Raw genomic sequence first — 22,700 nt, forward strand, 5'->3', positions numbered from 1 at the left:
TACCGTCACACATAGGGTGGATAAAAATGGCTGTAAACTTGCAGACCTCACCAAATAACCTCGCACCCTGCTGCCTCATCCCTGTCGGGTGGGAACAGAGCTTCTATCTGGATTACAGGTGGAGATATAGATTAGCACGGCAAGCACATGGCTGTCAGGTATGGAACCTACACATGGATTCACCTGCCAAAGGGGACTTTAACGTAAAAATCAATCACCAGTGTAAACCGGCGAACACGAGAGAGGGTCCCACTTCCAGACTGGCCCTCAGCGTGGACTTGCTGCAGACACCCTGCCCTGGGAACGAGCGTGAGCGCCCCAGGGACGCCAGGCCCTGACCTCCCATCTGAACTCACTGTGGTAAGGGGAAACTCGGTCACCGTGGTGCAGGCCAGGACGAAGTCTGCACCAACGAGCACACAGAGCACACAACACTTACGCTCCGTAGATCTGCCGCGGCACCATGGCGCCCCCCGGGGCTTTCCTTGCCTCTGGCTTCTCCGGAGCCTTCCTCTGAGGCGGGTTGCTGATAGCCACTTTGATGACGTTCTCTTTGATAGTCATGCCATCCATCTTCAGGACGGCCTGAGACGCCTGGGATTCGTTTTCGTACTCCACGTAGGCCAGGCCCTGAAAGTTTGCAAAAGCCCGGCCAGGTGAGTGTTGCAGGGCACAACCTCCTCCCTGAGGTTCACCGGCGGGTTCAGGGCGGGCCCCCGACCCTTGGGTTCCCTCCCCACCACCGCCATCCTTTGTCTATAGGTCTCACAGCCCTAGTCTCCCTCCCTATTTCTGCGACTGACTAACTTCAGATAACTTTTTAAGTTCAGTGCATCTTGTGCTTGCTCCAGCCAAAAAAAGAAAGAGAGAGAGGGACCAGCATAAATCTAGCAAATGGATGAGGTGTCCTGGACACAGGTGAGCCCCGATGTCCCTGTGCCTGGGGACGCCCTTACTCATATTCTTCAACTCTCGATTAACCTGGATAAACGGGACGGGGGTTGAGAGATCAACCAAACTCTTCTTAAACAACTACTCAAAACGTCGTCAAGGATTTCACAAGAGATTGAGGGGACCGGAGAAGGGGAGGACGTGGTAAGGGGGAAGCCAGTGCAGGGACCTGGGGAGATGGCCAGAGGCCTAGTGAAAAGTGGGGTCCGGGCAGGAGGGAGGAGACTGCAAGGGGGGCACCTCACCCCAAGGCCCCACAGCCTGGGAGCTGCACTGGAGCCCCTGCTAATTCGTGGTAGTTTTTCTTCAAACACCCTATTCTTTTAAGTACAATGAGCCACATCAGGTTCATCTGACTCCATATGGAAAAAGAGCCTAGCGCACCTAGCCTTCTGTTAACTTCTCGTCTGCTTCCTAGTAGACAGATCAGAACCCACTCTAGAACCAAGTAACCTCTGAACAAAGGCTCGCCCAGACTCCGGGAGGCGACTGCCGTCTGCCCAGACGCTGACCTTGGGTTTGCCGGCCCGGTTGGTGACCAGCCGGATGTCCTTCACAGTGCCGTGGGCCTTGCAGATCTCTTCTAGTTCCTCTTTCGTGCAAGAGAATGGCAGGCCCGAGACGAACAGCTTGTGTTTCTCCAGGGCAGTGCTGTACCTGAACACCTACAGGGAGGAGTGGGGAGAGGAAATGATGACCCGAGGCCCAACCCAGCTCCCCACGACACAGGGTCAGGCCTCGTCCACAGGTCTGGCCCAGCCAGAGCCGGCTCCAGGTGCTGGGAACTGTCAACTCGCCCTGGGCAAGTCACTCAACTTCTCGAAGCTTCCACTTCCTCCTCTGTAAAATGGCAAGTGAAGCCACTTTTCCCAGAGCCTGGGTGACGACCCAATGAGGTGACATACAAAACACCTGGCACAGTCCCGTCACTCCTAACCCTCCAGCGGCAAGCAGCCATCACACAGTCCCTAACTGGACCGTCCTCTGTCAAGTAATGCCGGTTCGAAGTGACCCAGCCCCGAGTTGAGACCTCAGTGAACCAGAACAGAACTGACCCGGTTAACGCGGAAGTTTCGTTCTTAACAAATGTTCCACGTGTATTCTAAATATGAGTTGCTGCAGGAAAAGAGCGCTTACCCCGTCCTACCGCAACCCTACGTAAAGGCGTGCTTTATTCCACAAACCTACCTTGAAGTCTGGGTTTTTGCTCTTGTCCACACAGGGGGAGACAAACATTGGCCGCCCCTCAACGGTCTGCCGATCCAGCTCCAGGGCCCGCAGGGCCACCGCCTCCTCTTTAAACTCGACGTAGCAGTAGCCCCGGAAGTCGCCGCGGTTGCTATAGATGGGGCGGACCTCGACCACATCCCCGCAGGCCTCGAAGAGCGGCCGGAGCGTGGCGGCAGGCTCCTGCAGGCCATAGGGCAGGTTGCTGACGAACACGGTGACGCCGTCCTTGCTGCTGTCGTGCAGCACCCTGGGCACATCCCTCCTTCGGGCGGCCGCCCGCTGCTCCTTCTGCTCAGAGGGAGGCTCTGCGGCCGCAGGGGCGCTGCTCCCAGAGAGGCCCGGGTCGGCTTCTGGGCCCAGCTCAGCTTCCCCAGTGGGAGGAACGCTGTTCTCCACCCTCCTGCGCTTGGAAGGCTGCTCTACAATAGGTCGGGAGAAAAGCAGTGACTATTAGTTAACTAACCCCTTCCTGGCAGTGTAAGCGGAGCAGCTGGCAGGGAAAGGGCTCTTCCCCCCTATACGCCCCGCCCCCCACCGCCCTCTGCCAGGTCTCTCTTGACCCGCCCGACTCATCCCACTCCCTTCTGGGCCCCAGTTAACATTCGTGTGAGGGGACGAACTCAGGTGCAAGTGATAACCTAAGTCCTCATCGGCCACGCTTAATCATATGAGAGGTCAGTGGGTCTCCAAGTTGGGCTGGCAAATCCCAAGGACCCCCATCCTAGACAGCCCAGGGCAGCAAGAGGAGGATAGAGCCTGGGGACCGCGTGTAAACAAGCACCTCCGGTGACACTGAAGTATGTGCTCCCCGGGGCACGCCTGGAAGCAGTGCAAAGTGGTGCTACAGTTCCTACCCACGTTCACGATTGTCTTCTGTCCTTCAACAGAACTTAACATTATACTCCAACCCACTCTTCCCACTGCCTCCAGGGGGACAATACTGAAACCCAACTGGTGAGGGTCCCCTGCTTCCAGACCTTCCCATCAGTTTCCCACTGCCTTCCCGATGGAGCCTGACCGTGGCACGCTGCACTCCAGGGCACTCTGACTGGGCCTGCTGGCCTGCCTGCTGCCCCAGCCTCACCCACCCCAGCACCCAGCCCTCTGCCATGCATCAGGGCCCAAAGCCAGACACTTGCTGCTCGGAGAAAATGCCAGGCTGTTTTGTGCCCTGTGCTATGCTGACCCTGGCTGGCTAGCCCCTTCCCTTCTTTCTCACACTCCTCCCCCAGATGCCAAGGTGCAGCATCACTTCCCCACAAAGTCTTTCCTGCAGGGCCCCTAGTGTATTCCCTGGCCTCCACCATGATTCACACCTACATCTCCCCAAGTCCCTATTACACGTCACTGCGGTCACAGGTCGCGTTTGCCTTCCCCTGCTAAACCAGAAGCCCCAAAGCGCGGTGAGCTACCCACGATCATTTCTGAAGGCCCCAAAAAGACTCGGGGAGAAATTCTTAGTCAACTGAACAATGACTCCATTACTATTTCCCTCTGGTTGACAACTCTGAACTAGAAAAATGTTTAGTGTCCTTTAGTGTCTAGAGACAATTCTTTACCTTGACTGGTTTTGCTGAAACAAATCTGACCCACACCTGCCCACGCCTGAAATGGCAGGGGTGACAAACACTGGCTGGAAAATTCTACCTGTCAAAACCATCAGGTGGGGACAAGTAAGGCTGGTGTCACTGCAGGGCCCGGCTGCGGCGGCGGTGCGGGGCGCCAGGGCCTGAGGATAAGGCAGTGTCCATGCTCGGGGAGTGACGGGACAGGGTGGGGTGTGGGAGCCCACGGAGAGAGAAGAGGCACCACTCAGGAAAAGGGCAGTGGTGTCAGCAACAGGGTAGGGAGCGAAGCCCAGGGAGTGCAGGCAGGGGTGTGTCTGGCACAGGGCCTTGGAGTCAAGCTGGGGAAGACGGCACCCACGTAGAGGGCAGGCAGGGACAGGGAGGGTGGTGGGCACCTTGCAAGCAACTTATTCTCAAATGCAAGAAGGTTCTCCGTGCTGCTCTGCGCCCTGTCTGGAGCTCCGGGATGTCCCAGGTGACGTCCGACCAGGCCTCACCTTCCTCATCGTCGCCCCACTCTTTTTCATCATCCTCATCAGCTTTGCTCTTGTCCGAGCCTCTGGTCTTCTTCTTCTTTTTCAACGCTTTCTTCTCTGCCCGGGCCCTCTTCCGTTGTTCAACCTTTTCTTCCTCTTGCTGGGCGAGGGCTGCTTCCTTCTCTGCAGCCTGGAAAATCGGGATATGACGCATCACTGTACGTGGCAATTACATGAAGTCTACTGACTCGTGATGGAAGAGGTGGGAGCGCAGGGAGGATGGCCACCGCCCGGGAGAAGGGAGGCGACCAGGAAGAGGACGAGGAGGAGGGCTGCTCCCAACCTCCCCAGCCTCTTTAGGCTTCTTGGGAGCCGCATCTCAAGTCTACGGTATGTCTCACAACATCCCCATGAATGACTCACCAAAAGAAAGGAAAAAAAATCTATGAAACTGAGGCCCTGATTTATTTGGGGGTGTTCATGCTCCAATCGCTAGGCTAAGTATGTCAGGCTCCTTTTTTAGCTTCTTCGTCTATTCCAATAACCTTTAGGGCCAAAATTCCTGTTTTGGATTTGTATCTATCGTTGGGGCTAAAGTTTTAAGCCGATCTAAAAAGACAGGCTTAAATGTTGATTCAAACATTTCATAGTTAATACTCTGAGTAAAAGACATTTCTCAGGACGACCCCAAAGGTTCTGACAAGGAACATTCATACCAAACACAGTCAAAATAGTTTTCAGAGGTTCAAAGACTTGAAATAAAGAGCATCGTTACCTTAATTCTCTGCTCATTAACGCGAGCCAGTCGAGTTTCGGTTTTCTGAACAGCTATATCCCAATCTTCTAAAGTACCTTGAGAGGAAGAGAAGCAAACTTTCACTTCTTCAGATTTTGAAGGATATAATAATAATATAAAATTTTCTCACTGTCCCGCACCTCCAGAAGAAAGCTCTTCCATCGAACAGTAGCAACTGGAGAACCGGCTCCCCGTTTAAGAAGATTTCATTAGTATAGGTTTCAAGTTTCAGAATTCAAATAGTCCTTCCAGGTGTGTTTAGAACATCCGTTCTCTTTTAGAAAAGAGACTTGAAAACCAGAATAGGTTCTATTATGGGCTCTCTGTGGCAAAGATTATGAAAACATTCTAATGCAAAAGGTACAAGACACCTGTACTAAGACCGAAAGATTTTAAGAGCTCCTCAAATGAGAAATGCTGGGGTGTTTTCTTACTGTTGTTGCTGTTTGGGTGTCTATCTCCAGTTCTGAGGGGTTCATACCCCGAAATCCAGACTAACGCCCATGGAAACTCAACACTGAGGCTCTGAAATTCACAAGAGAGGCACACGTGACCAGGGAGCGCATTTCGCCGTGTGCCTCTCGGCGCTGTGCTGGAGCACAGTCTCTCCTGATTCCCAGGGAACCCTTGGCAACGCCTGCAGGTGGTTCTGGTGGTCAGGACTGGGGGCAGGAGAAGCGCTACTGGTACCTAGTGGGTAGAGGGAGGCCAGGGATGCCGCACACAACAGCCCCCACCAAAGAGAGCCTTGAGAGGCCTGCGCTAGAGCATCGTCACGGGCCCCCTGGCACGTGGAGTCTGAGGAGGGCTACAGGACTCGCCCCTCTCACTGGCGAGCACCGCGTGACGGTCGCATCAGAGAGGCCCCCTGAGGGGCTGAAGCCGTAAACACAGTCTGTCCTTAAGCCTACAGACCTGAAACCAAATGGCAAAAGGGACAGACCCCAAGCCAGAGGCCGCGCGCCGAGGTCCCCACCTTCTGTCCTCTCCATGGTGAGCAACACCTCACAGACGTGTTCTGGGTAGTCGCTGGTGCACTGGACGGCCCGGTGCAGAGCCTTCCTGCAGTGCTGAGTGTCACCGTGGGCCCTAAGGCGGAAAACACACAGTTGGGGACACCAGCACACAAAGCGGAAGGCGCAGAGGGAGGGCTGTCTTCACACAGCTACCATGCATCAAAGCCCACCGCTTCTGAGATGCCGTGCTCTTTGTGCTACTGATACTTTTAATGCTTTCTCCTTTTCCCAGAGAGCCCCTCTAGTCAAAAATGAAGGCTTTCTTCTAAGCCACTCTGTCCCTTAGCAAGTCAGTGCTAGTGGAACGCACTGGGGACAGTGGTCCTCAGCCAGGTGTTCTGCCTTTACTGCATTCACATGTGCAACACATGGGGCAATCCAAGAGCTGTGGGTGACTTGATGAAGTCCCTAGAGAAGTTCTAGGACACGGTCCCACTCGAGGGGAGAGACACTGACAGAGGGGACTGTCAGATTTCATGCCTAGAGTCAGATCTTCCTACACTGACATGGAAATATATACTGCTCATCAGGATAGTATATCTAAAACAACATTCTGTTCATCCCAGCAGTTATGAGATACTTATGTTCTCATTTCTGTTTTAAAATTTTTTATAAATATACATAAACATTGTAAATACATATTAGGACACTCAGAAAAAATTTAGAGCAGCAGTTCAGACCCCTGAGGGTCTCTAAGACCCTTTCAGGAGGTCTGCAAAGTCAAAACTACTTTCATAATAATACCAAAACATTTACTGGACCTTTTCCACTGTGTTGACATTTGCACTGAGAGTGCAAAAGCTACAGTGGCTCTTAGCACAAACCAAGACAGTGCACAGCTCGTTAATATTCTGTGCGACAAATGGGATGCACACATCAAAGCACCTCTTTATACCCAAGTACAGTGGCTGTAGCAAAGAAATAATGGGCTACTGTTTGAGTTGCAAGCTGGACTAGTTACTTTTTTTCATGGAACATCATTTTCACTTGAGAGAACAGCTGAGTGACAAAAACTATGGTGATTCAGACCTGGGTATTTGCTAGACATTTTCAAAAATTAACGAAGTGAGGCTATAAGTTCAAGGAAAACCACTTAAGAGTTTTTGTTGATGGTGATAAGACTGGAGCTTTCAAGTGAAAATTAGAGCTTTGGAAAATTTGTATCTGTAGAGCTTTGGAAAATTTGTATCTGTCACCGTGAGTCTGACAGCTTCCTACTTGTAAGGCTTTTCTACAAAGATCAGTGCAGATATAACAAATGGGATAATGAAACGCATCAATATTTGGAAGAGCTGCAGGACTTAATGAGTCAGCATTTTCCACACACACAACGCATGTCACAGAATCATGCGTGCGTAAAAGGTCTGCTCAGTGCAAAACAGACCAATGGATATTAATGCAACAGAGTGAAAAATTCATTGATATGGCTTCAGATTCCAGAATGCAAATGACTATGACTTGTTAATAAATTTTGCTGTAGTGTGAAAGAAGAATATCTGCAATTATCTGAAAAATATCCCCTTCTCTTTCCTAACCTCTTATTTGTGTGAGGCCAAATTTCCTTCATCTTCAATGAAAACGTCACAACAGAGGGGACGCAGAAGCAGACGTGAGAATCGAGCTGTCTGCTACTGAGCCAGACTAAAGATACTTACAAAAGTATAAAACCAGCCCACGTTCTCACTGCATTATTTTGGAGTTTGGAAAGCAGCCCTTTCTCATAAAAATGTTAAATGTAATGAATTTATTGTGAATTTTAAATGAATATTTTTTAATTTCTCGGTTTTATTTTCTAACATGGTAAAAACATTAATAAATATACCTCACATAAACAAAAGCTTTTGAGGGGGTCCTCAAATTTTAAGAGTGTAAAGGGGGTCCTGAGACCAAAACATTTGAGAACCGCTGATCTAGAGGAATATTCAAGAAGTTTTAACAGTGATCTTCTCTGGGGAAGCATTTTAAGACTTTCACTTTCTTTCTCACATTTTTTTAAATGTTCAATTTTAACTTGAGCACATAACTATTTTTTTTTTTTTTTTTTTTTTGCGGTACGCGGGTCTCTCACTGCTGTGGCCTCTCCCGCTGCGGAGCACAGGCTCCGGACGTGCAGGCTCAGCGGCCATGGCTCACGGGCCCAGCCCTCCGTGGCATGTGGGATCTTCCCGGACCGGGGCACGAACCCGTGTCCCCTGCATCGGCAGGCGGACTCTCAACCACTGCGCCACCAGGGAAGCCCACATACTATTTTTTAAATCAGGGATAAAAAACCAAAATGTTCAGAACAGAAAAAAGATGTATTTATAGACATGCAATGTCCAAGATATACTGAATTTAAAAGCTGGTCATATTCTTTATACCTTCTCCATGTTATAAACATTATTTAAAATAATTTTAGAGGTTTAGAAAATGTATACTATAACTGCATCATCATTTCTTAAAAATTTAAGCATAGGAAAGTCTCAAAGAACATACCCAAACCATTAACTAATGGTGGTTGTATGAGGGCCTGTCACTGCAAAAAAACCTGGGTTTTTTCCTCTCTGCTTTTTAGTATTTCCTACTTTTATAGACAACGCAAATACAAAAAATAAACAGCTCCCCCGAAAGTCAAATAAAACATTCATGTCCAAAAATCAAAACAAACCAAAATAAATTGAAAGTAATGAATTATACTCCAATAAAGATGTTAAAAAAAAAAAAAAGTAATGCATGGCTCTAAGAGCCCAGGCACAGAATATTATCTTTGGTTCTCTGTAGCCCTGTCCCATAAACCCCCGCCACCGAGGAGAGACAGGAAGATAAAGAGAAGCAGTGTACTGCAAGCAGGCCCAGGCTGCATAGGCAGGGGGCGTGCGGGTCACATCTGACAAGCACCGCCCCCAATCCCGGCCGGTTACCTTTCCAGGTTGTAATACTCAAGCCACATGTTGGCATACTTGGCGTTCCCTTTGGTCATGATGCTGTCCCAGAGCTCCCGGGCTTTCTGCATGTTATTGCACAGTCGAGCCTGCACGCATTAGCAGACTGAGTTAGGAGAGGACTCAGACCTTATGATGGTGACACTTGTTACAAAACACTTCAGACGCACATGGCTAAAAACCTCCCACCCCAAAACTATCAGCGTTACTTAACTCCCTGGACATTCATGGGCCACCCCCCACGATAACAGCCCAGCCCAAGCATGTCAGCCTTTTTGCAGCGACAAGCCTCAGGCTGCCTGCCCATGTTCACCTCGAGAACCACACTTGGGAGCCCACAGGCACTCACGACAGTACTGGCCAGGCGTTTTTTATTTTTAACGAGCTTAACTGTAAGTGTTTTATTTGAAGGGCAAGGCAGAGAAAGAAAGATGGATCGAGGAGCAGATGCCGGCTCTTAACTTCTGAGCCGCAGTTGCTGCATCGTTAACATGGTCTCCACACAACCATCCCACCCACCAACTACCTGATACCTGACTCTCCCCCAGAGGACAAAACGTTAGAATTTTACAATCCTACGAGCTGATTATGGGCAGGGTTCACGTCTTACTCACCTTGGGGTCCTTGGTTCAGCAATAACATTCAACTCATTTTATCCTCTGATTATTTGTGAAACTGTCTGTCTTCCACACTAGCTTAAAGCCTTACTAGCACAGGGACAGGGTTTATCTCATCCCCCGGCACACAGGGATAGGCCTGGCAAGCGGCTCATGCTGGGAACGTGCTCATCAATGGGGCACAGCGCGGGAAGGGAACACACAAGTGAGTGCCTGGCATTCAGACAGCCGCTGCGCAACTTTGAGCTGGGAGCTAGGATTCTCCCTAAGATAGAAACGAATGTGTGTCGAGCAAGGAAATAAACATGAATCCTTACAGGGCCTAGACCGTCACCTGGGATCCTGACTCAGCTTCGGTCACACTATCGGACAAAGGTCCCTCAAAGGGGGATGAAACTGACAATGTGTCAAAAACACTTACCTCAATCCGAGCCCAGTTCTGCATGATCAGGCAGCTTGGATCTCCACTCTCACTGAAACCTTGAAGAACAGAAGTAGACGAAATCAGAAAGTAATTGAGAGGCAAAGCGCCTCTGACTAAAAAGGTACACGGAGCAGAAGAGGCAGCACGAGCGGCCGCGGCGGGAGGCCCACTTACGCTCCTCCACCTCCTGCTTCAGGTACTCCAAGGCGCGGGCGAACGCAGACCGCAGCTCCTCCAGCTCTTTACTGGAGTCTGTGAGAAAGTGCAGAGAGGTTCGGCTCGAGGAAGCCACATGCCACGTCTGGTTTGTTCTTTTCAATCCTACACTGAAGCTCCCTGGCATCATGCTGGGGACACGGAAATAAAACTGCCAGGCCCTGCCCTCATCACACAGTGGGGGGAGGCAGATACAGGAAGACAGCACATCACAGACAGTACGAGGACAAAAGTGACACGGGCGCCATGTGCGGGACCACAGCAGAGGGGGTCTCCCCGAGCCGGCAGAATGGCTAAAAGCCCCCTGCATGAGGAAGCAAGCACCAATTAGGGGTGGGGGCATGTGGTTCTGGTTGCTCATTTTTTTTTTTTTTTCTTTTTTGAAGGAGGAGAGAGGAAGGCAGGGGATGCCATGGACGTTCAATGATTTAAAAGGAACGCAGCAGTCCCATGTAAAGAACTATTTAGGATACACAGAAGGGAGAGAAGGGAGAAATGAGACTAAAGAAGTTGGCAGGAGCCAGTGTAAACCATAAGGACCATTACTCTCTCCCTTTACAATACACAGCATGATTCGTTACAAACTGAAATAGCTAAAATTTCTGAGAAAAAAAAAGTTACCAATATCACTTGCCCCACCATGAGATATCTGGGCAACTGGGACATCCTACCAAAACATGTTAAGGAAAAACTCAGTTCTGATAGGAAACACATAAACTTCAATACCTTGTTTGAAATCGACCCTTCTCCTCAGGTAATCAAGGTACGCCTGCCAAATCTCCACGTAATCAGTGGCCTGGATGAAGCCAGCACTCAGAGCTTTCTCGAAGGTCACTGGAGTCGAAGAAAAAGCCAGGATTTGTTGCCAATTCAAAAAGAAGTTATCAAGATGATTATAAAAACTGCTACTGACTATAAAATTCCATATGGCTTAAATAGTAATAATGGGATGCAACAAAAGTGAAATGAGCTAGAGAGAAATGTTCAAAAGACAGGCTACTACAGTGGTGTACAAACTGTGTTCTAGGAAGGGCACAACCCACAAGATGCCCTGCATTAAAGTGCTCCAGGTCAAGTGAGTTGGTGAAAAGACCATGACTCCCTGGAAAATCACAATGAATATTAAGACGTTAAAAAGTTCTAATAAGTCAAAAAATACAACTACTTCATATCTCCCATTTAGAGCCCTTCTTGTCACTAATACCCAATATCCCAGAGTAACCGCCTGGGGAACGCTGATTTAATAACTTTTGTCACAGCTCAATGTTTCTGACTCGGGACAAAAAGCTTAGAAGTCTTCCCACAAAAACATTCGCACCCGAAATCACTCGATGATCAACTCCATGTCTTTCCATGGCCAAGAGGTACCGACTCCACAGGGCAACTGTCCACGGGCAGTTTCTAACAGCGCGACTGTGTACAGATAAAACCAAATCCTTTACTTTCAGCTGCCGATCCTATGATAAAGAATGCCAGAGTCAGGAGAGAAAATTTTATTGTTAAGACTTCACCATCCATGAGACATTCCCAGCACAACCGACAAAAGACATTTCCTTAATATGACTGGTTTCTTCAACAAAAAAATCACAAGGGGTTTTGCGGGAAAAGAGGAGAGAGGTGGAGAGGGGAACCTACAGATCAAAGAGCTTTAAGAGACACCAGCCAATCCTAATGTATGGATCTTGTTTAGATCCCGATTCAAATCTGTTATACATGCACAGTGAAATATTTACCATCAAAATGTGATTTCTGGATTTGCTTCAAAATAACATGGAAGGGAGGAAAATAGGTAAGGAACCTAGTAAGACTGTAGATGAAACTAGACTAGTGCCATTAATTAAGTGTTGAAGCTGAGTGATGGTTAACTGCAGTTTCATTTTACTAATGTGTCTACATTTATGTATTTACGTTTTTCCATAAGTTAAAAGAAAAATTAATATGTTATAAAGTCCACAATAGTAAGGCTATGCAAGAATTTTTTTACAGTTATCAGTTTAAAATAACTTAAAACACCAGGAGACTTCCTCAGTGAGTAAAGCAGAGAGAAGCAGCATGCAGCTAACTACTGGCACTCTTTCTGATTTTCTTTAAATGGAACCTAAATTGGTAAAAAATAAAGTGAGATTAGAACAGGTAGGTTATCTTACTAGGTACTGACTGTAACGAATCCATAAGTCTGGGACAAGGCAGTTCTCGACCAGAGCGCGCTCAAAGATCAGCTGAATGCGGGCGGGGTCTCCAATTTTCATCTCAAAATCGATGTATGCTTGATATTCAGCCAGCCTGGGTGCTTCGGCTTGCAACTGGGGCAAAGGAGAATGGCAGTGAAATTGCAATGAGCTATGTGACACTGTCAGAGAGCACACACAGCTCCGTAGTAAATTTTGGTGAGAACGGCCACACCAAGATAAGAATCACCAATCCCCACTCTCAGAACCTCTGCATATCAGGTCTATAAATTGATGAGCAGAAAGTGAATCCAAAGTGCCTCTTCATGGCAACAGTTACAAAGGCTCCGTAAACCCTTTTTAAACTCCATCCCCAGACCACAGGGAATTTAAATCTCCCATCAATCAGGAACTGAATGAAAGAGAAACATCTTTGCCAAAGACCACTGCTAACCATCCTTTCAAAACAGATATCACTTTCTGGGCCTACTGAGTGGGGTGAATGCAACCATACCAGAGTTACTTGGTGCCCTGTGCTATTTCAGGTTCGTCACTCCAAATACCAGCTCCTGCCAGAGTACAGGTATATGCAGGAGATGGAGGAGGCTATGCTCAATGTTTACTGATCCAAAGGCATACAATTAAAATTCTTTTTAAACAAAATCCTCTTATTCAACTTGTTTTCTCCTCAGCCACACTCTGCTGAAGGTCAAAACAAAATTCAACTGCCTGAGGATTTCATGAATGAAGCTTTGTGAAATGCAACTAAATACCAATCATTTACATGTGAAAAAGGGAGAGGGAGCACATGCAGACCAGAGAGAGAGCACGCATGCTCTGAACTTAGAAAGATGATATTGGAGAGACTCAGTTTCTACTAATAATGACAAAATCAGTTACCCAGACACACTGTGCCACTGAAAATACTAGATTAAATATTAAAAAAACGCTTCTTGCAAATCAACAACAAACTGGCCAAGAAACAAGAAATACTGCAAACAAAATCTAAGTGAAAGTGGTTAAGCTAAGGGAAGGTTAAGCTTTTGCCAGTTTAAGAGATAATATTAAGAATTTGATCTTGGGACCTCCCTGGTGGCACAGTGGTTAAGAATCCACCTGCCAATACATGGGACACGGGTTCGAGCCCTGGTCCGGGAAGATCCCACATGCCGTGGAGCAACTAATCCCATGCACCGCAACTACTGAGCCTGAGCTCTAGAGCTCGCAAGCCACAACTACTGAAGCCTGCACACCTAGAGCCCGTGCTCCGCAACAAGAGAAGCCACCACAATGAGAAGCCCACGCACTGCAAGGAAGAGTAGCCCCCGCTCGCCACAACTAGAGAAAGGCCGTGCGCAGCAACAAAGACTCAACACAGCCAAAAATAAAATAAATAAATAAATAAATTTAAAGAATTTGATCTTTACAATAATCGTAGGAAGCAGCTATCATTTCTATAACCATCTTACATTCAAGGCAACTGAGTCACAAGGAGGCTAAGTACTAGCCCAGAGATAAAATTCAGACTTGAGGCAGCCCATCTCTCAGAGCCTGTGTTCTCACTCACCAGGCCGTGAAAGATACCAGAAACAGAGCCAAGAAGCCCAACAAACCTCAAGCAGGATAAATACAAAATAATCCACATCTGGACCCACTGCAGTGAAACTGCCAGACAGCAAACCAAACCAGTGAGACCTTACAAGTGGCCACAGAACAAACAAGGCTTTCCTTCCAAGAAGCAAGAGTCAGACAGCTGACTCAGCAGCACGACAGAAGCCGGAAGACAAAAAGATATATTTAACTGCCGAGAGAAGAGAACTGTCAGCCTAGAATTCTGTATCCTGAGAAATTAACTCTCAAGGAGAGCAAAGTAAGGACCTTTTTTTTTTTTTTTTGCTGTACGCGGGCCTCTCACTGTTGTGGCCTCTCCCGTTGCGGAGCACAAGCTCCGGACGCGCAGGCTCAGCGGCCATGGTTCACGGGCCCAGCCGCTCCGCAGCATGTGGGATCTTCCCGGACCGGGGCACGAACCCATGTCCCCTGCATCGGCAGGCAGACTCTCAACCACTGCACCACCAGGGAAGCCCCGTAAGGACCTTTTAAAACAAACAAAAACTGAGAAAATCTGTTACAAGCAAATATCCAGTGCAGGAGATGCTAAAGGGCAGACTTTAAGCAAAAGAAAAGTGATTGCAGGTGAAAGATCTATGACGTGAGAAGAAAGAGCAAAGAAAATGGGAAATGCATGCAATAAATGTAAACAAACTGGAACTGCAAAATGCAGCATTAATAACGATGCCTGTGCATCAACTAAAAGACAAGAAATACAAGAAAACAAAGCATAAGTCTGAGGGGTGGTAAATGAAGTTAAAAGTATTCTAAGACCAAGAAAGGGGAATAAATGCCATTTACAAATAATATTGTGTGTGTATTGTCAACACATAGAATCTCCCCAAATCTATAAATTATTAATAAGGATTGAGCAAGTTTGATTAAAAGATTAATATTAAAAAATTGCATTTTATATACCAGGAACAAACAACTAGAAAAGGAAATCTTTAAAAAGATACCATTTATAATAGCATCAAAAAAAAAACTTAGAAATACATCTGAAAATGTGTTCAAGACACTGGATAAATTTATAAAACTTTATAGACAAGACTTAAATAGCAGAGGTCTATACCATGTTCACAGATTGGAAGATTCAATATTTAAAAGATATAAATTCTTCCCCAAATTGATCTACAGATTCAATGCAATTCCAATCAAAAATTCAAGGGAATTCCCTGGCAGTCCAGTGGTTAGAACTCCATGCTCTCACTGCCAAGGGCCCGGGTCCGATCCCTGGTCAGGGAACTAAGATCCTGCATGTGGTGCAGTGTAGGAAAAAAAAAAAAAAAAAAATCAAGTTTTTGTTTGTTTGTTTGTTTGTTTTAGTAGAACTTGACAAGCTGATTCTCTATTTAATGGAAGTACTAAGAGCTAAAGAACGCCAGGACCCTCTTGAAGGAGAACAACATGGATGGGACTCATGCTACCAAAGATCGAAACTTAATTATAAAACTATCGTCATTATGGCAGTGTAATATAAACCAGTGGGGCAGAACAGAGAGCCCAGAAATAGACCCACACAGAAATGGAAAGCTAACCCATGACAGATGTGGGGCAGCATATGAGTGAGGGTGGATGGAATTATCAAAGTCAGCACTGGAACAATTGTTTCTCCATATGGAAAAACGAAACTGGACCCTGCCTCAGACCATACCCGAACATCCATTCCAGAAGAAAACCTAAAGATGAACGACAAAATATAAACTTTCAGAAGAAAAACAGAACGAAGTATATTAGTGACCTCGGAGTATGGAGAGATTTATTAAGCACAAACCCTAAGGGAAAGAATGACAAATCCAATTAGATTAAAATTAAGAATTGGTCTTCAGGGCTTCCCTGGTGGCACAGTGGTTGAGAGTCCGCCTGCCAATACAGGGGACACGGGTTCGTGCCCCGGCCCAGGAGGATCCCACATGCCGTGGAGCGGCGGGGCCCGTGAGCCATGGCCGCTGAGCCTGCACGTCCAGAGCCTGTGCTCCGCAGCGGGAGAGGCCACAACAGTGAGAGGCCCGCGTACAGCAAAAAAAAAAAAAAAAAAAAGGAAAAGACAAGCCACAAACTTGGGAGGAAAAAACTGTAATACATACAACCAAAAGTATGGATTAAGACCCAGGACTCCTACAAATCAATTAGAAAAAAGACAAACCAAAAAAAAATGAGCCAAAGACTTTAACAGGTACTTCAAAGAAAAAAAATTTTTAAGGAAATCTGAATGGCCAATAGGTGTGAAAAGATGCTCAACGTCATTAGTTATGAGGGAAGTACAAATTAAAACTATAATTTCAGATCCATCAGATTGCCTAAAATTTAAGTATGTCAATACCCCAGGTTGGCAGAACAATGAGAACTCTCAGATACTGCAGGCGGGAGTAGCAACTGATAGCCTGGAAAACAGTTCAGCATCACCCTAGGACCCAGCAATTCCATTCTGACGTAATGGAATGAAACTCTTTTTCATGTGTACCAAGAGATACGTCCAAGAACGGTCAGAGCAGAACTACTCCTCCTAGCAAAACACTGGAAACAACCCAACCAGCTAAGAACACAGATAAATAAATTGTTTATACACAGACAACTTTACAGCAGTGTAAACAAATGGACTAAAACTATACTTATCAACATGAGTAAAACCCAAAAAACATGTTGAAAGAAAATATACAGCATGATTCCATTATATAGAAGTTCAAAAACAAGCAAAATTAAACCATATATTAATTAAGGATACGTTCATAGGTTGTAAAACTATAAAGAAAAGCAAGGGAATGATTATCACAAAAGTCAGGAAAGTGATTACCTCTCGGGAGAGGGAAGAGGAGGCTATCGGAGAGGGGCACATAGGAGACTTCTAAGGTACTGGCAATGCTCTATTTCTTAACCTGGGTGGTGGGTACATGGATGTTCACTTTATTATTAGGATGTAAACTGAATGTACACATTTATACACTCTATAGTATATTTCACAATAAAACAGATGTTAAAGATACTGTTTTACTTGCAACTATCAATTAGGGAAAAGTTTGTAGAGAGACGTTTACTGTAAAAGAGACGAACACTTACCAGTGTTTCTTCATAGGGTTTATATTTCTCCAACTGCTGTAGTGCTTTGTTATAGTTCTGAATTACTGACTCTGGTATGGGGTCTTCTGACCATTCTTCATACTCTGCAAACGTTGCCTCCATATCTATTGAGAGATGGATTCAGCCCATGGGTCTTGCCATTGGGTTTTATCAACTCAAACACAGAGTAAACCCTGAGACTCAGATGCCACTGGCCCCTCCCACATCTGTGGCCACAGGGCTCTTACTGATGGAATCCTGAGCTCTTCTGCTGAGCCCTGACTTGGTCTTAGACTCTGTCTCAAAGCACCATCCTGGGCAGCCCTACCACCTAGTTAATCAATCAGAGTAAATGAAACTAATAGCAACGCTCTAACCACACTTACCTACTGCTCCCTATGTTCTAACACTTCACATCCATCACCTCATTCGATCCTCACCACTCTACGAGGGAGGTTCTACCATGATTCCCACTTTGCAGTTCAGGAAACGTAAGCAGAGGGTTACATCAACTGGCCACAGTTAACAGGAGAACAAGGCTTTGAACCCAGGCAGTCTGACTCAAGTTCATGCTCTGCTCACCAAGCTGTACTGCCTCACACTGGTATGTGAGATTAAACATAGAAGCCAGCTCAGCTCTAGCCTTTTCTGCTTGTCACCCAAAGATTCAACTGGAGAGCCACTTCATAATTTGTCAAATCCAATCCAAATAAAGCAGGAAGTAAAAAGAAATAACACCTGGGCTCAAGTAAAGTTGGCCAGAGGGGGTTTCCCTGGTGGCGCAGTGGTTGAGAGTCCGCCTGCCGATGCAGGGGACACGGGTTCGTGCCCTGGTCCGGGAAGATCCCACATGCCGCCGAGCGGGTGGGCCCGTGAGCCATGGCCGCTGAGCCTGCACGTCTGGAGCCTGTGCTCCGCAATGGGAGAGGCCACAACAGTGAGAGGCCCGCGTACCGCAAAAAAAAAAAAAAAAAAAAAAAAAAAGTTGGCCAGAGGTTCTGAGGGTGTGCAACGCATAACCGCACCTGGGGAACAAACAAGATGGCAGCACCCAATTCTTCCCATGCTCATAAGTCCTCCCAGCGCTGCTCATGTTCAAGCTCAAAGGCTTGGCTTGCCAAAATATGTTCACACAAAAGGAGACTCCTTCCCAAGTCCCAAGAAATTCAGATAGGAACACTTCCAATCGACTGCGCTCCTGGGCCACCAGCTCACCTCCACAGGAGGAGGATATTAGCCCACCTACAAGCCCCACACTGTTATGGAGGTTACTTCTGAAGAGAAAATGCTCATAATGGAGCTCTTACTCAATAAAGTTCCCCCAGAAAACACAGGGAGTCAGTTTCCCTATTCCTTTCAGAGACCCTCTCTCTGCCTCCCTGACAATGTCTTAATACAGGAAACTAGGGGTCAGGAAGTCTGCTTCTAGTCCTGCCCCTGACCCTCGTAACCCACTTGAGCATGAACAATTCAAGATATGTTTTTCCCCAGGGCCCTGTCCACAGTGATACTGTCCAAGGAGAATACGAACACCAGCCACGTTCACCTCACGAGATGCTGGGAAAGGCCTAATCACGTGACATGCTCCAAAGCATTCTAAGAACGACGAAGGACTGGCTGTGGATGGGTCACTTTCTCTTACCGTAGAGTGGGATCGCCAACTGTCGCCGGAAGAGACTGTGGACTTTCTCCAGCTGTGAATCAAAGGTTTGTTCCCGGTCAAAAGGGGAAAGGAAGCCAGCTATGGGCTAAAGAAGCAAATTCGTAGTAAATGACAAACTCTGGTTCTTCCTACTTCAAAAAATATTTCAGCACATCTTTAGTTCACACTAAAAAAATTCATAGGACCTCTCATACACGAGGTATTGTGCCAAATGCTGCACGAGGCTCAAAAGTGAATGTTTTCCCTAGCAAGTGTTTATGAGGGGAGAGCAAGAAGGAATCCAAGAACGCAAGAGGGAAGAGATATGGGAACATACGTATATGTATAACTGATTCACTTTGTTATAAAGCAGAAACTAGCACACCATTGTAAAGAAATTATACCCCAATAAAGATGTTAAAAAAAAAAAAGAAATGTACCCAAATGACTACAACAAGATACAGCATAAGCATCACAAAAGCGAAGCGTCACAAGTATCAAAGGATGGCGGCTTGCTTCAAGCTGGTTTTCAGGGCTGCGTTTGTCATTATGAAGGGAGGGAATCAAGGAGAGGCTCCTGGAGGAGCTGGCACCAGGGATGCTCCTACAGGCTCTCCGGAGCTGGCGAGAGAGGAAAACAGACTCCCAGATGAAGGGAGGTCAAGAGTACAAGTACAGTGGCCGGAAAGTGCATGAACACCGAGGGGAGCGTGGGAGCAGACTCCACGTGGGGTCACGACTGACACTCGAGACAGCCGCACGTGTCAGCCAGAGGCTCAGTCCCAACGCCTTAGTCCAGGGAAGGGGAGAGCACCACCGCACATTTCTCAACAGGGACACAATCAGGACGGGACTGGGCTACTTTAACCACAGTGATCTAACTTAAGGACAGGGCTCCACGGTGTACCAACAACTTTGTGGTCACACACAGAGTGAAAAGAGACACTAGGGAGGGGACTGTAAAATTCTATAAATCATAGTCTAGTCTAAAAAACGCAATTATGATGGGATCAAATCTCTCAGTTACTATGGGACATGATGTATATATACATATATATGTACACATACATATGTATACACACACACATATAAAATCTTTTTTTTGGAATGACTTCGTTATCCTTGTACTCTCACCTGAAACCAGTAACTAAAACAAGAGTATGTTTAAATATCAGGAAAAAATTGTAGGGTCATCTGTTTTTTAGTCAAAGAAGACATTCTTGCTACTCCACAAAGACTCGTGATTTTATTTACTGCCCACCCACTAAGTGACAGGCAAAGACCGTTTTGTTAACTATGTTTCCCCAAGACCACTTACGAGGACAGCCCTGGGTGGCCAAGGCAAGCACTGGTCACTCACCCGGGCAGCTTCCACGATGGCACTTTCAAACTCCCGATAAGCCTCCCAGATGGCGAGTCCCTTGGTCATGTGTAACCCGACGGACGAGAGGGCCCTTTCAAACACAGAGCGGACTTTCTCAAGGCCACCTTTCTGACCAATCCCGCCGACTGAGTACTGGCCGTACTCTAGCCAAATGTTAGGACCTAAAAATGAGAAGTGTTCTATTAGTTCAGAATACGATATGCCCAAACATCAAAACTTTTGTTCTGATGAACAACAGAAGAAATGAGCCCACCAAAAGAGTACTCATTCATGGAGAAAGGGAAGAGCATCACCAACAAGTATCCCAGGTTCCCTGTACCAACACTGCAGCCCGAAAAGAAAGTCTATCTTAATGGCCCTACTAGGTATAACCATTGAGATCTGACTCCATAAACAGTACATGCCAAGTGGTAATATGTAATACGACTGATTATAGAGCTCATTTGTTAAAATTGAAAAAATCCAGTAAAGATTTAAATGAAAATAGTTACAAATCTGAGTGACTTTTCAGAAAAACTGCAAAGCCTAGAATTTTTCAACTTTTAAATCTTGATTCATTTTTAAGCCTTCTGATCAAAGTGAAACACAAAATTAAAAGCACCAATCCTGTTACTAGAGATTTTAAATCTCTAAAACACAACAAAAAAGACCTGGTTACCTTGTTTCTTTCACTTTTTAAACTTTCTATATACTCACTCCTGCAGCACTAAGACCACTGAATTAAACTCTTTATGAATGCATCGATTCTTACTGTACATATTGTGCCTATCAAGTCACTTTTCAGAGATCTGAAAATAATTTTTGATGCTCATACACTAACCTTGTAAAATAAAAATACTAGAAAGATAAAGCCAACATGAGAATTACTGTGTATTTTCCTTAGGCTTGCTTTCTCAATGAAATAAGTCATTTCTAAAAACTTAGCTAAGGTTTGTGAGCTACTCTGTTTTTGCTCACCAGTACAGAGCTGCCATATGGGCTGCAAAACGAAAATGGAAATGAACTAGCTCTTGGAGCTGAAGCCCTTAGTGAGGGTTAGCCTAGTTTACAGAGGGTCTATGCTTCTCACTAGGGGAAATGTCCACAGAGGGAGTAAGGAAAATCAGATAGGAAAAAGGGTATTTAACTAAAAATTGGAAACATTTTAAAATAATTTTTAAGAACACTCTGTCCATAGCATTGTGTGATATAGTCCTCGATGTATGTAGAGAAAATATTTAGAGACTTACACCATCAAACGGGATTTTTTTTTCTTTTTTTTGCGGTACGTGGGCCTCTCACTGCTGTGGCCTCTCCCGTTGCGGAGCACAGGCTCCTGACACGCAGGCTCAGCGGCCATGGCTCACGGGCCCAGCCACTCCGTGGCAATGTGGGATCCTCCTGGACCGGGGCATGAACCCGCGTCCCCTGCATCGGCAGGTGGACTCTCAACCACTGCGCCACCAGGGAAGCCCCCATCAAACGGGATTTTAAAGGAGGGAAGGCATCCACACTTCACTTTCACTGGTAAAATGTCAAGACCAGCAGACAAGGGATCTCCATGGTAATGGAAGATTCTGCATCTCGATGCAATGGTGGGATAAAATATCACATTGTGTGTATACAATGTGTGTATACACACACATTGTACCAAGGTCCATTTCCCGGTGTTGAGTTTGTACTATAGTCATAAGATATTGGGGGAAACCGGATCAAGCAAGTACATAGGACTTCTCTGTACTATCTTTGCAATTTCCTATAAATCTATAAAAATGTCAAAATTAAATGTTTAAGTTTTTTAGTACTGGAAAAAAAAAAAAGCCTTCTGTCCAAAGCTTCTAAAAATCCAATCAATGTGTAAAAGGTAACCCTTAGTCATCTGGAAATACCAGGTAAGTTCTCCCTGCCAGATAAATGGTGGGGGTGAGTATATTCACCTCCTTCCTTCAAATATTTCTTCTACTTGTATTTTAAAACCTAAAGCCTCAATTGAAAACCACAAACAATGATAATAATAAATGAACTCCAATCTTTCCAATCGCTGGACGAATGCTCTTTACTGGGTAGCAACACCTCACAGTACAATCCACGGAGGCAGAGTGATGCTAGATGAGCCCACCTGACACCCTCAGAAGAGCCCGCAGGGAACTTACAGATGTAATCCTTCACCGCTTTCTCGAAGAGGTCATACACGTGCTCTCTGTCCAGGCCGTCCAGGGCCATGCTGATCTCGTCATGCAGCCACTCCAGCCAGAGCTCTACAAGACACCAGGGTCCCCTGCGTTACCACCCCCAGCACCAAAGGGCGGGCTGAAAGCAGGGACTGCACCGTGAGGCATCAGCACGAATACGGTTCATCCACCTTATACAACCTGGCCCAGTTCACAGAAATTCAATTCTTAAAACCTGCACCAAGCACATAGAAGGCTTATGCTTCCAAAGAAGATCAATCACTAAAGTCATAATATCCCTAGAGTGGCTGGGCATTTTATATTTTGCGAAGCACTGATGTATTTTCTCATTCAATCTTTGTCAAAAACCTATGAGGTAGGTGACAGGGACATTAGTAACAATGGCATCTATCTAAGCATTTACAACATGCCAAGCATGTGTTAATAAATGTTGTGCACAGAATGGCTCTTCC

The 22,700-nt window shown here is 46.4% G+C and overlaps 1 protein-coding gene across 2 annotated transcripts in view; it reads right to left on the reverse strand.

Annotated features, from left to right (window-relative positions):
* Nucleotides 1-22,700, reverse strand: part of SART3 (spliceosome associated factor 3, U4/U6 recycling protein) — a 53,323-nt gene that overhangs the window by 1,788 nt on the left and 28,835 nt on the right. For both annotated transcript variants that reach the window (XM_079943485.1, XM_079943486.1), the window contains 16 exons: nt 22,210-22,314; nt 20,054-20,238; nt 18,694-18,745; nt 17,052-17,176; nt 12,363-12,518; nt 11,534-11,672; nt 10,942-11,049; nt 10,174-10,251; nt 9,997-10,055; nt 8,938-9,047; nt 5,998-6,110; nt 5,001-5,077; nt 4,247-4,415; nt 2,140-2,600; nt 1,464-1,616; nt 440-630 (listed from right to left, as the gene is read on the reverse strand). In XM_079943485.1, the coding sequence (XP_079799611.1) occupies nt 440-630; nt 1,464-1,616; nt 2,140-2,600; nt 4,247-4,415; nt 5,001-5,077; nt 5,998-6,110; nt 8,938-9,047; nt 9,997-10,055; nt 10,174-10,251; nt 10,942-11,049; nt 11,534-11,672; nt 12,363-12,518; nt 17,052-17,176; nt 18,694-18,745; nt 20,054-20,238; nt 22,210-22,314 (2,281 nt within the window). The remainder of the gene's footprint in view (nt 1-439; nt 631-1,463; nt 1,617-2,139; nt 2,601-4,246; nt 4,416-5,000; nt 5,078-5,997; nt 6,111-8,937; nt 9,048-9,996; nt 10,056-10,173; nt 10,252-10,941; nt 11,050-11,533; nt 11,673-12,362; nt 12,519-17,051; nt 17,177-18,693; nt 18,746-20,053; nt 20,239-22,209; nt 22,315-22,700) is intronic.

This window comes from Stenella coeruleoalba (assembly GCF_951394435.1).
Source record: "Stenella coeruleoalba genome assembly, chromosome: 14".
In the NCBI taxonomy this organism is placed as follows: domain Eukaryota; kingdom Metazoa; phylum Chordata; class Mammalia; order Artiodactyla; family Delphinidae; genus Stenella; species Stenella coeruleoalba.